At 39.0% G+C, this 16,081-nt stretch overlaps 1 protein-coding gene across 1 annotated transcript in view; it reads left to right on the top strand.

The window, feature by feature from the left end:
• Window positions 1-16,081, top strand: part of ANO2 (anoctamin 2) — a 138,310-nt gene that overhangs the window by 49,413 nt on the left and 72,816 nt on the right. Inside the window, exons 11-13 of the mRNA XM_057385317.1 lie at window positions 6,007-6,141; window positions 8,475-8,635; window positions 12,548-12,630. Coding sequence (XP_057241300.1) covers window positions 6,007-6,141; window positions 8,475-8,635; window positions 12,548-12,630 — 379 coding nt within the window. The remainder of the gene's footprint in view (window positions 1-6,006; window positions 6,142-8,474; window positions 8,636-12,547; window positions 12,631-16,081) is intronic.

Here is a 16,081-nt window from a genome sequence, read left to right as displayed (position 1 = left end):
TTTATAATCCATCAACACAAACTATGCACTTCCAGTTACATTTGACAATTTCTTGGAATGGAAGCATAAGGTTCATGAATCTGTGAGGCTCAGGGWGTGGCTTGTCCTAGGTTATTTTTTTGCAGGATAAGTTTGGTCTTTTGTTATCTTAAATTGCAGTTAATACCCAAATTCTGGCAGCTATTATTAATATTATGATTACTATTACTATTGTTAYTGGTTGTTGTTATTGCTATTGTTRCTGTTATTATTKACTATTATTATTATAGGTATTTCCCCTAGGTCTTTGAATAGATTAGAATTTAAGAACTTGAATATTCCCATCCTACACACACATCAGCTTCTCCCTGTAACTGTGCTGAATAGTAATTTTTCTTACAAGCAAAAAAACTTGGGGAAAACATAGTCCTGTATCTAATCAACAGAATCTCTCTTCTCTATGGAGTTGCAATATTTYGACAGTGAGTTGGTTTTTTTGTCCYATAAGGAATCACAATTAAAATTCCACAGTTCCTTCAAAGATAAATACATCTGTAATTTAGGTAACTTTGGCTCCAAACTTAAGTATCATTGGAGGACTCAGCAAATATTTGTTAAGTAATGTTTTTAAACAAGAACTTTAATGAAAAGGGCTTGATTAAATAGTTGTGGTGGCATATTTCTTCATCCTGTTTTCRGGGGAAAAGGGTGAGGTTTGCAACTCTATTCAAAAACACACTTTTAATCACTCTCTACTGGACATTCTTGTTTTTTTACATCCAACATAGGGAAAAATGTGCTTTTACCTTGGGCGGAGGCTCCTTCCTTTGTTTTCTGCATGCAGAACCAGTTGTCCTTTCTAATGGACATTTTCATTCCTACCTCAAACCCATATGCATCACAATTTATCTGATGGTTCTGTGGTTGTTATTTCTTTCCCCTCTTAAAATTTTAATAAAAGAACTTTTGCAGTCTCTTGGCATGCTGTTCCAAGGGGGATTGTCTTCTGCCAGGATCCTTTCTTSGCTTCCATATTGCTCTATTTGGTGCACTCTCTGTGTATCTGGATTTAGCACTGATATGTTCCTTCTTGAGACTGCCTGGATGGAATATGTGCTGTCAGGCACAACCATGGTAGAAATCTCCATGATCTCTGGATGCACAGCAGCCTCAGTGCTGCTGCTGAGCAGTAATTCCACCCAGGTGTCCCAGATGGTTGTAATAAATCCTTGAATCCCTCCTTGAGAAAATTTTCAAGCGAAGAAAGAATGGCAAATCCGGAAAAGTTTGGACATAGGCAGCTCTACCTGGAGTGAAATCTTGGGGTGTACAGCAGTATTCYTGATCATCTTTTAGTGACTTAGGCTTTCCTTTGCTCCAGCTGTTGTTCTGAAAGAAGTCTGCAGTTTTGAGATGGAAACTTCCAGTAGTGGGAACTATTATCTTAGAATCAAGGAAAAAAATGTTTTCTGAACTTAACTATGTGCTAGAAATGGCTTCTCTCTTTCTAACAGTAGTCACTGTTCTACCTTCAGTTTAATAGTACATTTTTCCTCTGGTTACAAAAGCCCTGAAAGRATAAATTGTGTTCCTGGGAACTGTCTTGCTATGAGTTAGAGAGGGAATGTGCACTGGGATGGGGAAAGAAAGTTTAAACTGGCTTTGGTAGTAGAGGTGCTCTGACATGAAGCTAAACTGCTTGACCTTCTCCCCTGCMGTGGAAACACCAGAATTTCACTCAAAAACTGTGCAAAAAAGTTTWTTTTGAAGGCATTAGTAACACATATGACTTGTTTGACCACTTGCACAGGGGAAACCTACCCAAGAGGGAGCTGTAAATCAGTTTAGTTTTGCACAGAAACTATTGTGTATAGACGAACCCTCCACCAAAAGGGTGGTGGAATGAATTGGAAGCATGAAGTGACAGCTGGCCTAGAGTGGGGTATGGAATTTAAAAAACAGAGGAGTTCTGAACAGATTTCTCAGTTAGGTGACTCAGTGTACACAGCATCTTTTCCTTGCTTTTTTAGCTTTGTTCCTGAATGTCTCCAGTGTTCTTTCCAGCGTGTGTCACGCACCACACGCTTCATTCACATTCCAGGTATCCCACACTTGTTTTCAAGAGTCAAAACCAAAGGGTTTTTTCCTTCTCTCTTCCCCCTGCCGCTCCCCCTTTGAAACCTTTGTCTATTTATAAATTGCAAAACTTGGCATGGGAGCACTGTGACCAATGTGCAAGCAGAGGGTTTAATAATCAGTTATTCTTTTTGATGTTCGTTTTGCAACCAGACAGACCAAAGTGCACTGCAGATGTCTGATTTGTTATGTTGGTGAAGCAGAGGGAATCAAGTMAATGTTTTTGCTGTGTCCTTCTCAACACTTCTTATTCTAACTATGGAGAGAATGGGAATGCATTTTCTACAGGTGGTTGTKGCTGCTGTTGTAGTTTTTTAATGCTGATTCTGGTAATTTGCAGAAAGAACAGCTCTTGTTCAGCTTTTTGAAGGAGTTATGGGTGATTTGATCAAATCTTTCCTTAAATACATGATTCTTGTTCAAGAGAACTCAGTACTTAGTAGGTAGACATTTAAACAGCCTTTAGAGAGTCTTACAAAATTAAAGGCACAAAATTTCATCTCATGCTGTATCAACACACAGAACAAAAACCGTGGGTGCTGCTCCTGACAGGAGCAGTAYGCATTCATTATCAAAGCTCTTTGCCCTTTGGTTTGGGAATAACCCCTGTCTTTGTGGAATATGTGCATGTAAAGGGACATTTCCCTAATAACAATAAAGAAATAAAGCTTATGAAATGCCAGGGGCATGCTTTTCTCGTGACACTCTGCAGTATCCATGAGCACTTTTTGGAAAGGATTAATCCTTAGCTTTGTCTGGATATATCTGTGAGGCAGATGTGAATTAGCTACTGAGGTACTGGCTCTTTTGCCATGCCAACATAAATCATGGGTAATTCCTGCAGGATAATAAAGTAAGACTGGTTTTATCCCAATGTAAATGAGAGAATATGCCAAGTTCTTGGTGTAAATATATAAAAACTTGTAAAAATACTTTTTCTTGACTTACATCTTCCTCTACCCTTGAAGAACACTTTTTTTTTTTTGCCCTTCTGTTCATTCACTACTGAAATCAGCAGCAGCTGCAGTACAGGAGATCACAGGTGTTTGCAGAGCTTTGACTCCTACTCAGAGGACCTAGAGTTTTGGGGATGTGTCAAAGAAAGGAAAGGATATGTCTATGTCCTRTGTTCTTCTGGTTTGATAAACTCCTATTTAAATTTATCATTATATTTCCAAGTGCTGTCATTGCTTCACCTTAGATTATTTCACTTTCTGGCACATTGGTGGTCTGAACTTGGGCACAACATCTTAATTTTTTTTCTTTTTCAAAACAGTTAAGCCATGGAACATGGTGCAGTTTTCTTCTTGGCAACTGCATGTTTTCCATACTGCCAGGACATTGTTGAGCTCTTCTCACTTTCTTTTGGCATGGATGCAAATAGCAGCCYTTTCCTTTATGGGTTAGAGATCACATTCATCACTGAAAGGCTTAAAAATTCAAGGGGAAGCCTCATGAGCCATACATTTCAACTTTCCTGACACTGGTCAGCTACTCTTTAGTGCTGCTGGGATTTGAACACTTTCTGTGCTAATTTCTAGCTCTTTGTCAAAAACCAGACAGTTTTGAAATGAGTTTAGATTGTGGACTGGTTTGGATGTCTTCTCTGACTATTTGTAACACTTCGTTCATTGTCCATGTTGCCCAACTCTACAAGCAAGGAAGCACCAAGAAGACAGCATCAAAATAATCTCCCTYTGGTCCTCCTTTTCCTGCTTTGGGGTCAAATGTAAGGTTATCACTCCCCAGTCAGAAGGAAACTCAACAGCAGATGGAATATCCCTCTATCCTGTGCTGTTCCAAGGCCATTGCTGCTGTTTGCAGACTCACACAGGAGGCTTGAAGAAAAGCTGTAGGCCTTTTGGTTAGTTCTCTATTTCAATCCAGTATTTCCTCCCTCACCTCATATTAAAAAAGTGTATTAAAACATGTGCATTAAACAAAGTGTATTAACAACATAGTATATTACCAAACAAGTATATTAAAAATACATATTTATTTTCAAATATGAAAACAAAGGAAAGCTTCTTCCTAGTGATTACCTCCAAAATTACCTGGCATGTGCCGGGTTAGAGGGCAGTCCCCCAGTATATGGATTATATTTGCAACACAAATATTTATATCTATCATTTCATAAAATATGCTATATCATAATGCCATATTTCCTTCTCTCCTACTCTCTGCAAATCCTTTGTCCCAAGGTGCTTTAAATCTTAAGTTATTGCCATTCAAGCCATGCTGTGATGATTTCACTTGTGCTGTTTGATACTTCAAAGTTTAGGGTACTGCGACATCAGGTGTGGGGGGCTGTACTCCTTTCCTAGAAGATTCCAGAAATGTCCCAGCCTCTGGATGACATCCCCTTATACTGAAGATAGTGTTGTCTATGTATCACCTTAGAATGCTTTTGTTTTGTTTTCCCTTTTAAGATTGCATGCATCCTTTCAAAAGGATTAGCAAATTTGGTTAGGCACAAGAAAATAGAGGCACTCATGGAAGGCAACACTGAAATAGGCAGGATTGCACTGCCAGTTTTCTGTGGGAGATCCTGGAAGAGTGGAGTTAGCTGCAGCTGTGATGGTGTGAGAACAACAGCAGGATCTGCAGTAATAAAAATCCCTCACTGTTGCTTCCCTTATCCATTTCATCTGAGCTGGAAATGACTGGAGGCTTGTCTTGTTGTCCAATGGCTCTCTGCCATGGTTGCACTCCTGCCCTGTCTTTCCTGTGGTAGGAGCAGCCTGGCCCTTAGATCCAGCTTCTAGAATAGCAAATTTCGGTTTGGGCCTCCAAAAATCTCATTTAATCATTTTCAATAGGAATGATTTGAATCTGGGGTGCTAAACTTGGATAAAACTTTCCTAAGCTGAGTGAGAGCAGAATAAAACTTAAAGTGGAATCATGCTAAACCTTTAGGAGGAGCAAGTCTTGTTTTTCTTTTGTTAGAGATSATACCATGAATTTCTTTTAATTCTTGCTGCCATCACAGTGTAAATGTGTCTCRTTGACTCGCATTCCATGTCATGCCCTGAGTGCTCTCTGTGTAGCTCTTTTCTCCCCAGCACTGCTCCATCTTCTTCTCTGGCTTGTGAAATGTTTTTAACTGTGCTGGGTTTTATCTAAAGTTAGGTGAATTCTTGAGTTCTATGAAGCTCTTGGTGTTTTGCAATATTTATAATCATTCCTAACTGTATTTTCGAATGATCAACGAGGTTCATCCATGCTTAGTTTACTTCTTGTAGTGTGATTCATGAAGGTGCTGGGCTGAGAGCTATCACTTATTTATCAACTTCCCCAGTGGGCTGTTCCTCAGACCAGAAACTTTTTTCAAGCCAGCTGTCCAGGGGCTGTTAACCTGACAAAAATATTTTTTTCTGAAAAGCCAATGTTAGGTGTGCAAGTAAACTTTCCTCCTTTATCAGCAATTCCAGATTAGTCATCTTTTAAGATGCTAGAGGATGTTAGCATGTTCACATAGATGTAATTTCTATGACTCTCACTACCTCAATGCAGGAGTTCTACAGAGGCAAAAATTAACATTCTCTTCTGAGGAGTCAAGTATTTTCTAATATTTTCTCCTATTTCACGTCTTCTTGTAAGAGATACAAAGACACCGTCTTCCCTGAGCATATATTATGTATTGCAATGATACCTACTTAATATCAGSTCAGGACAATGATTCAGAACTTTCTCTGATTTCTCAGAACAGAGAAACCAAAACTGCCTAAATCACACCCTTCATTAGGTCCTGTTGTCTTCAAGGTACTCAGCGTTTTCATTCATGTCTTTCACAATTTGTATTTTAACCTTCTGGGACTGTTTRGTAGCTGTGAAACACATTTGAAAATGATACCCTTGACACATGCTTTTTTTTTTTCCTCTCTTTTTCAGGAAGTATTTTGGAGAAAAGATCGGACTTTATTTTGCATGGCTGGGTTTATACACAGAATTCCTCATTCCGTCTTCGGTAGTTGGGATTATTGTATTTCTATATGGATGTGTAACCATTGAAAGTGACATTCCTAGGTAAGCTCATCTGTGATCCATGATTTGTCACTTAAAAATTGTAATACTGTGCATTTTCTTATGAATCGTTGGTGAGAACAACTGGTTTTAATATGTCTGAAGAGCAGTGATACATCATTACCAACCCTGTGAGCATTGCAAACACAGAGGCATTGAACAGATATTTAAGGAGCACATATATATTTGATTGTTCAGTGTTTCACCTCCTGAAACAGAAACGTTTTATGAGTCTACTGCATTGAGTTCTTTTTGAAAGACATTCATTTCCTTTTTATGGGTACACACATCTCAGTGCCCAATCAGAAAGTCATTATGTAAAACTCACTGAAATTAATGCAAACACTGTCCCCGACTCTGATTACTTTATTCTCAGCAAAATCAGACCATCTGTACAAATAAGATGAACAAAAGTTAGAAGACTTAGCAAATGCCAGCAGATCAAGGGATGTGATTCTGCCCCTCTGTCCCTCTGCTCTGCTGAGCCCCCCCTGCAGAGCTGCATCCAGCCCTGGGCCCAGCACAGCAAGGACAGGGAGCTGCTGGAGCCAGTCCAGARCAGGGACACYSAGGGGATCAGAGGGATGGAGCAGCTCTGCTGGGAGGAAAGGCTGAGAGAGTTGGGATTGTTCACCTGGAGAAGAGAAGGCTTTGGGGTGACCTCACTGTGGCCTTGCAGTGCCTGAAGGGAGCCCACAGGAAAGATGGAGAGAGACTCTTGACAAGGGCCTGGAGTGACAGGACAAGGGAAATGGCTTCACACTGACAGAGAGCAGGTTTGGATTGGATATTGGGAAGAAATTGTTCCCTGTGATGGTGGTGAGGTCCTGGCACAGGTTGCCCAGAGMAGCTGTGGCTGCCCCATCCCTGGCAGTGTCCAAGGCCAGGTTGGGTGGGCTCTGAGCAACCTGGGACAGTGGAAGGTGTCCCTGCCCATGGCAGGGGATCGGARTGAGATGGACTTTAAGGATCCTTCCAACTCAACCCATTCTATGATTCTATATTTGGTCTCCTCAGTATTCCCCTTCTAGACATAAGTACTTTGTGTATCCTGAGGGGAATGCACTACACAAAAACTGCCAAAGTGACACCMTGATGTTAATTTTTGCTTCCCAGTGAAAAAAAAAGATAACATTTTTCTGTGCTGTGTGTGTCTGACTTCTGCTGGGACTGCATACTGCATTACTTGTATGCTGATCACACTCATGACGGTCCCTGAACTGACATTTTATAAATCACTGCAGTAGGACAAGGTTACTGATAGGTAAATGATGAACAGCACCACATCTGAGGCAGGGTCTGTTTTCTTAGCTTGATCTGAATAAATCTTGGTGGGCTATGCTTGTCGGGGTGAGAGCTTGTGCTAACATTTAAACTTCAGTGAGATTTATGGCTAAGATGTATCTGCAGCACCCTCTGCTGCCTTTTGAGATAGAGAATTACTGTAACAACACAAAAGCTGGAAACAGCTGTGTGCTTTTCAAACCATTTAATACAAACATATTGATACTATAGGCTGAATAGTCCTTTTTTCATTTGAAGTCATATGGAAAAAGCTATTTCAGGATGCTTCATATAGGAGCAGTCATAATCACAATATGCCAGCTATTGCTGAAGCAATATTACAAGTCTCCTTAGCTCAGGATCCTGACAATGGCATTTGAGCTTTGCACTGCTCACTTCACCTAGGTGAGACTGTGCAGGTATGAAAGGTTTTCATACCCAAACCTTATGGAAAAAAAATGAAAGCATACTGAGTGCTGACAAGTAATGTTTGGCCTGTTCAAGTGATACTGATAATGGGTTTTTAAAAAGATTTTTAGAGGTTGAATACATACATGGCAAATAAGACAAAGAATTAAAATAACAATCTTACAGTAAAGATCTTAATATCTGTAAAAAAAAATAGTTTCTGTCCCATTTTTGTGCCACCATATTAAAAAATGTGTATTTTAACACAGGCATCAGATTTCCTTTGCACTCACTTCAGCAATTTATATCTGATCTTATAAAATCAGGTAATTGACTGCAGAGATGACAAATGATGGTTTTTTTAGTGTGGATAACCTCAGTCTTCAGTGATACTCTCTTCCTTTACCTAAACAGTGCACGGCTAAGTCTGGTTGAGTGGTACCGTTTTCCTATTGCTAGGGTGACTATAAGGTTTTTTAAAATTTCAGTCCATGGCAATGAGCCTTGGAGAAACACACAGCTCCTGTTCTCTCCAAGTGTAAACCACGTATATTGCAGATAGTTTTTAATAACTATGATGTGCTGCACATCCATAGTTTCTGAGCTGGAATACTCAGAGGAATCTGTGCCCTTGTCTGTCACAGTARAGAGATGTGTGACCAACGCAATGCCTTCACCATGTGCCCCCTGTGTGACAAGTTCTGTGATTACTGGAACCTCAGCTCTGCCTGTGCCACCGCTCGAGCGAGTCACTTGTTTGACAACCCTGCCACGGTTTTCTTCTCCATCTTTATGGCTCTCTGGGGTGAGTATTGCTTTGCAAGTCGACCGTGCCGTTTGATGTTTGGACTCTTCATACAATAATAAATTGCTGTTTGATTGAATGTGGTCCCTATGGCTTTAGGAAACTGGCAATCCTCAGAAGGCCAGGAAGAGCTGTCTGTGTTGAGATTGGGGAAAGCAATATCACAAAGCTTTCTGTCAACAGCAAGCTCTGGAATAAATGGAGAGGAGCTGGGGAGCTCAGGGAGGAAAAATAGGTCCTTGCTTCCTTTACTGCCATGTTTAGAATCATAGAATCCTCAAATCTGGAAAAGATCTCCAAGATCATCAAGTCCAATCTTTGACTGATCACCTRTCAACTAAACCAGAGCACTRAGTGCCATGTCCARTTTTTTATTAAACATCTCCAGGGATGGTGACTCCACCACCTCCCTGGGCCRCCCCTTCCAATGCMYGACTGCTCTTTATATGAGGAAATTCTTCATGAYGTCCAAACTGAACCTCCCCGGCACATCTTGAGGCCGTTTTCTCCATGGAYRAAATTGTGCCTTTAATGGCACTTCTAATCTTTGCTATGTATTTGTTCATTTTTCATCATTTTCTRTCAACATGTCAAGTCCTTTTAACACCTTCTGCATTTGGGGCCAGAATATATTTGAGGATTTGTATGGTGCAGACAGCTGAAAGGGTCTCATTTAAGCACAGTCCCACTTCCTTGTGGGACAACTCAGTTACATRATTTTATCAAAACTTTATGGGATTCCAAGAGCAATGGGACTATTATAATGTTAATTATAATATATTTCATAATATTCCATTTAAACAAGCTTGGTTTTATTCAATGGTAAATATCCCTGTCTCCATGAGGATATCAAAACACTTCATAAACATGAATGAATGCATTGTAGTATTACTTTTATTGTTTCTGGACTCACCTCTGCCCTGAAAAGTGTGTGTACTGTGCTTGCATGAATTATTGCTGGTGTTATGCTCTCCTTTACTCTAGGGCTTGTTTATTGTGAAAGTTGAATGCGTTATTGCTACTGTAAAATGATTTTTATTTCTCTAGTCATTGTTCCCCAGAATGAAATTATCATCCTTAATGTGAAATTGAGCAAATATGTTGTTGTGTTATAATCATCCCTCAGCAACCAGTGTGCTATTCTTYGCTACCCTGTTAAGATTTTACAGCTCATTTTAGAAAGGACTGATTGGTGGCTTGGCATTGGGTGAGGACAGCAGAGGGTTTTTAAGGAACTTGCAGACAGAACACATCATGGAAGTAAGAAGCATTTATTTACCAGTTCCTGGAAACCCCAGAGCAGAATGTTAGAGAATATATGAGAACTGTGACTGAGCAAGGGAAAAAAGAAGATGAAATTATAGACTCTCACAATAATTTATTTTATTCCTTCTGATTCCTGCCAATTACAGAGTAGACTGGCAGATAAAGTGTCACCTGCTGCTGTGAAGCTTAAGATAAATAAAATATCATTTTCCTAACAGAGAAACTTTACTGTAAACTTGCATCCATGCAAATGACAATTTCCACTGAACCTCATCCAGAACAATTATATTTTAGTATCAGCAATGCAATGTGCAAAAGAAAATGTCAATATATCCTTGCACTAAGACAAATTAGTAGAATCTGTTACGGAACAGAACAGGACAAAAAGTTCCATATGCACYACTTTTAGAAAAAGGCATGTAAGAATAACAAAATTCTTTTAGAACTGTAGTSCTCCTCCAAAAAATGTTTCCCACAGATTGGAAAAGTCTGTTCTTGGAGCCTTGATAACTGAGCTTGTCAGTTCAAGAAAATGCAGCCGGCACACACAAAGAGCAGCAAAGTGAAATAATGGAGCCTTTACTAACTCTGCCCAGCTTGCCTATTAAGTATTGGATKACACCAAATTTTGCTGCCCTGCTATTAGAGGCTGTGTTGGTTGTATCTAGACCTCAATCTGTTGAATGTCAGAGCTCATTCACACACCTATTCCAGTTGTATATTTAAAAAAGCAAATCATGGTGATCTGGGCCAGCTTCCTTTTGTGAGACTGCTGGGCACAGGAATTCTTTCATCTTGCTTGTCTTTTCCCATTCTTTAGAAAGCAGAGGGCTTCCTGTGGTTACTATCTGAGAAGGAATCATGCTTTTGGTAGCTAATCCTCATTCCTCATGAGGTGTGGTTTGATTCTAACAGTCCTGCTGCAAGTGACCATGTTCACAGTAATGCCTGGCTGATTGGACTTGAGGTCACCAGTGTCCTGGTGCTGAATTTCAATATCAGATGCATTTATTGGAAGTTTTACAGGGTCATAGAAGGGTTTGGGTTGAAACAGACCTTAAAGATCATCCATTTCCAATGCCCTAGAATGGGCAAAGACACCTTCCACTATCCCAGATTACTCAGAGCCCTGTCCAGTCTGGCCTSGAACACTTCAGCGATGGGGCAGCCACAGCTGCTCTGGGCAACCTGTGCCAGGGCTTCACCACCCTCACAGGAAAGAATTTCTTCCTGATATCCAATCTAAACCTGCTCTCTGTCACTTTAGTTTTCCTGCTGGTGTGACTYGGTGCAAACGTGCTGATTTCAGAGCAGCTGCTGCATCAAGCCAAGTACGTTCTTATAGAGCTAAATGTGGAACTGAGTTTTTGTAAAACAGGAAAGAATGGAATGAGTAATAGCACCCTATAAAATAACCAAATGTTTTTRTATTTAGGATATCTAAAAACCCTTGAGTTTTCAAACCATGCTAAATATARCTTTTATATGTCCTCTCTTCTGCAAGGGAGGAGCACGGACAGCAACTTAGTTGCTTAGTGTCTGGATTTGCTTTCAGTGTACTGCCAGTCCTGTTTTTAAGTGGTATTTATTTCTCATATGATGGGATGATACCTGTGAAGAAAATATTTGCAGCTAGCTTTTCGATTATGGCTTGTAAGAGCCAGGTTGTTTTTACAGTGTTCTCACTTTTCACCATATTGTCTGACAGTGTAGATGCTGCCAAAGGAAGCTGGATCTAATTCTACACTGTTGTCCATCTTCTGGGGCTATCTACAAGATRTTCAAAGTGATGTAAATACTACCATGATCTAACAATGTTTTACAATACCCTTTTCACCCACTGAAAAAGTGAAGTGAAGCATAGGAAAATAGAAAACAGTGTCCCCAGGTGTTTATTCGCGTAGCTTTTATTGGTAGAGTTTTGGTGTTTTTAGTTGGCATGTGGTTTAGTATTGAAATTGATATTGTTACCTGAAAAATAGATGTCCAAAAGTCAAGATTTATAAGTGCTTTTTCTAATAAATCTGTAAGTCCATAAATCRTGAGTAACTAGGAAAAGGGCTATATAGAGGAAACAGCAGTAATGAGAGGACAGCCAGGAGACTGTAAATATGAGACAACAGTAAAACATCTGTTCCTTCTTATTAGTAAAAAAAGGGGAAGCAGGAGGTTGAACCAGGGGCCAGTCCTTTAGAACAAAATCACCATGTCTATGAAGGACAAAAKCATTCAACTACACCATTGTAATATATTTCAAGATATCTTTTCCTCTGTATTGCTGGGGATCCCAGTTGTTTCAGTAGCTAGCTAAACCTACCTCAGAATGCCTCATGGTGAATTAGGAGAGATGATGTCTTCAGTGGTTATCAGCAAATACGGGCTCAATTCCATTCTTTGATAAGAACTCACCAGTGGCTCTGGACAATCCATGTTTCTGTATCTTATTTTTAAAAGACAGGAATTATTTTTCCCATGCTTTGCTTGAGCTCTTTCTTTAATACTGGGTCTGACACTGTTTCTTAGTGCTTAATTTTAAAGTCTCTAGAATAATGGGATTAGAATATCAGTTGAAGCTTATGAATAACACAAACATTTCCCACAAAGCTTTGGAATTCCATTTTTTAAATTGTTTAATTTCTTTTAAAGCTACCATGTTCCTTGAACAATGGAAGCGTTTGCAGATGAGATTGAGTTACTTCTGGGATCTAAGTGGACTGGAAGAAGAAGAAGTAAGTCTCCTCTCCCTGGGCTAATTTACTGTGTAATTATTTCTGTACATATTATTTACTMTACATATGCATATTACATAACCATTGATATATAGATTTCTCACAAGKGTTCTCCAGCCCAATGCAGTTTGTAACTGTATTTAGATAAAGGACTGTCACTGACAGAGTTTTGAGCATCAATATTTATTTAAAAAATCCTCACCTATCTCTTACTGGTCAGCACTCTGAAGTTAATAATGAATGTTGAAAAGGATTATAAGATAACAGCAGATCCTGTTTTGCTGAGAACGCCCATATGCATTGCTGAGTGTGCAGTAACACAGTAACATGGAATAAATACTTTGTCATGTAGCTCAYTATGTGGAACAAAAATTCTCTGTGATGATGACAGCCACAGGTCACAGTACCATCAGCAATTTTTGTATCCAGGTCTGTGTGACATCCAGGATGCCTTAGGTACATCATCCTGAGCTCTGGSTACACACTAACAGAACTTTTTCAAAACAATAAATGTTGTGGGATTCTTCAGAAAGAGCTTTTCAATGAGCTGTGGGGTCTCCAGCCATGCCTGAATTCACTGAAATCTGAGATATACTTGTTTATTGCTATTTGCAATGTTCCTAATTTTGTTTTTAGTTCTGCCCTTTGGTTTGTTCTAATCACTATCCGTCATCCAAGGATCCATTTCTAACCCTGACTAAAGAAATTGCAGTTATTAAAACCATAAGTAAATATTATGCTAAGAACAGGTAGGTTTTGAGCCTTCCCCTGGCAGTAGATGCTGAGATGTGTCTAGAACAGGGTCCTATTCAGTAATTCAGAACTGTCTTGGTTTGCTGGGAGAATTTGAATCAATTTCTTCTCTTCATGTTCTAGCATAGTTCCTTTAACAACAGGCTATCTACAAGCCTTCAGCCCTGCTAGCTGAGCTCAGCTCAAGCAGGAGACTTGAAATACTGTAGGAGAAAAGCCAGCTGAYATCATGGCCTTCATGATATAGCATGGTGGTGATGTTATTCCCCTGTTTCCCCAATCAAAATATTTGGATCAAACAAAAAGATAAGACAGCGCACTCCAATATTCCTCTTTCTTTCCCTCACTACCTCATAATGCAGGAGTATTCCTTCRCTGGTGACTTGACAACCTCCTCTCTTTTCTCTCTGTTTCTCAGCTTTTTCATGACTCTCTCCCCTTTTATGACATGGATGATGCTCACAGTATAACCCAGTGCTCCCAGTTTGTGAGCTGTGATGCAAACCCAGTGCGCCAGCACATCAGAAATTACTGTTCATCCTCTACATGAAATGTCAAACTGCTCCCTGCCAGAGCAGCAATCCTSTACCAACTACAGGGCAAACTGAGAGGCTGCAGAGCAAACTCTGAGCTCTGTGACGTATCAGATGAACCCACCAGATTTTTATGAATTTCTGAATTTGTCACTCACAATACAAAATCCTCAGGTTTAACTTAATATTTGCAAAATGCTGTGAAAGAATCTATAGGTTTGTGAGGTCCTGTGATGAAGAGGCCTGAAATGGTAAAAGTTTGTGGGCAGATACTCTGTGATCAGCAAGAATCTTTTGTTTATGACAAGTGAAGGAGTGCCAGACAAATCTCAGCAAAAGCTGAAAAATTAGGATCTTGAAATCATAAAATTAGACTGGAAGGGACCTTGAAGGGCCATCCCTTTTGCGCTGTAGCATCAGCTCTACTTAAATCACTATGAAGAGATGTTTGTCTAATTTGTTCTTAAATAAATCTAGCCAYGGAGATTTCAATTCTTCCCCAGCTAATCTACTCTAATGCTTCTCTATCTGTACTGCTAACAGCCTTTCTCTAGTGGTATTTAAATCTCCTTGCTATGTGTTCATTTTTTTTGGTTTATTTTAATTTATTTTTAATCTTTCAAAAATCAGGAGAGGAATTACTTCTGTCCTCTTTTCAGCAAAATTCAGCACAGTATCATATCTYTGTCACCCTTGTTTATTTTTGTTAAGACGAACAAGCTTTCCTGTGAATCTTCAGATATTTTATTTCCAGGATGTTCCTGCTTTCTTTTTTTTGTGTGTGTGGAAGAGATTTTCCCTCATTTTGTCAGTGATCCTGGGCAAACTGAAATAGAAATGMAATTATAAAAGATGAAATTTTAGAATTTGGGCAAGAACTTGGAAGTCAAATAAACAGTCTGCGCTAACAAATGTCAGGGAGTCTCTACTCATTGGTCTTGTTCAAATAGTCAAGCTGTTATACTGTTCTGTTATAGCAGGGAGGAACTTGGATGTCTGTCTTTCTTGGGAATGTTTAATTTCAACTGAAAATCCTATAAAATGCTCTAAAGTGCTCTATAAAATGTTTGCCAACAATTTTTTTTTTGTTTGGGTTTTTTTTTTGCAAACTAATTCTCAAATCTGATAATTCCTTTTCCTATTTGATGACTTTTAAAAATCCCCATAATTGCTGAACCCTTAAGGAAAGTCTTTGAGGTCACTGTGGATTACTGCTGAGTTAAGATAAGTTAATGAAGAAGGTAGATAGGGCAAAAGAGAATTAAACAAAATAAAAAATCAAGCTGACTTTGTGATGTTGCGTATGTTTACAGATACACAGATTCCATCCTCCCCTAATCTKATCTTCTCTGCCATGTTTTCAAAATTCATTTTGATCCGATCAGTTTGATGGTTTCACTTTGCTTTCCACCTTGCAAGTTACAGGAGCAGACACMTTTTCTAAAGTTTTAATAGTGTCTACCTAGCTATAAAGTACAAGATATTTTTGCTGATATTTCGTTGATATTTTTGTTTGATATGCTAGAATCAGGAAAGTGGAGACTTATAAAATCACTGTGTAACCCTCTTGGGAAAAGAAATTAAGTCCAGTATTGGTAAAAGGGGAAATTGTAGCTACAATATTTTGTCCTGTCTCAAATCTCTCCTTTCATCTTCTCTGCATCCTCAGTTTCTTGCGCCAATGAGATCTGAGTTTGGATTATTTTCTCCATATACATTATCTCACAACCTTCTCATAACTTCTAATTTTCCTATTGTATCCATGTTTCAAAATATTTTTTTAATTCCTTGATTTTTTTAATTGGCCTTCTTGGGTTTCATTCCTCTTTCCAATGAATTTTCTTTAGCCTTCATTAAATTCCTACTGACACTAATTATTCAATAAACCTTGCCTAGCCCTGTTCTTCTAAACAATTCCTTTCAACATCATATTTAAGTCCTGTGTTTAAGAGGATGAGAGTTTCATTAGGAAGCTGGGAAAGGAATGCTGAAGAACAAATATTATCCCTCAGCTCTTAAGGGAAATTGTTTAGTACAGTTATTGCTGTATTAAAAAATTACACATGGCATACTTTAAACAGGTTCAAAGTTTAAACTGTAAGAACAAAGTCAGGTGACAATTTTTTTTCCAAGAAGTTGGTAAAGGTGAATGTTTACATTTTTTC

This window comes from Malurus melanocephalus, unplaced genomic scaffold, assembly GCF_030028575.1.
Source record: "Malurus melanocephalus ecotype Western Australia unplaced genomic scaffold, MMel_1.1 scaffold_16, whole genome shotgun sequence".
Classification (NCBI taxonomy): Eukaryota; Metazoa; Chordata; class Aves; order Passeriformes; family Maluridae; genus Malurus; species Malurus melanocephalus.
The sequence above is the reverse complement of the archived record's forward strand: the minus strand, read 5'-3'. Positions and strand labels throughout refer to the sequence as shown.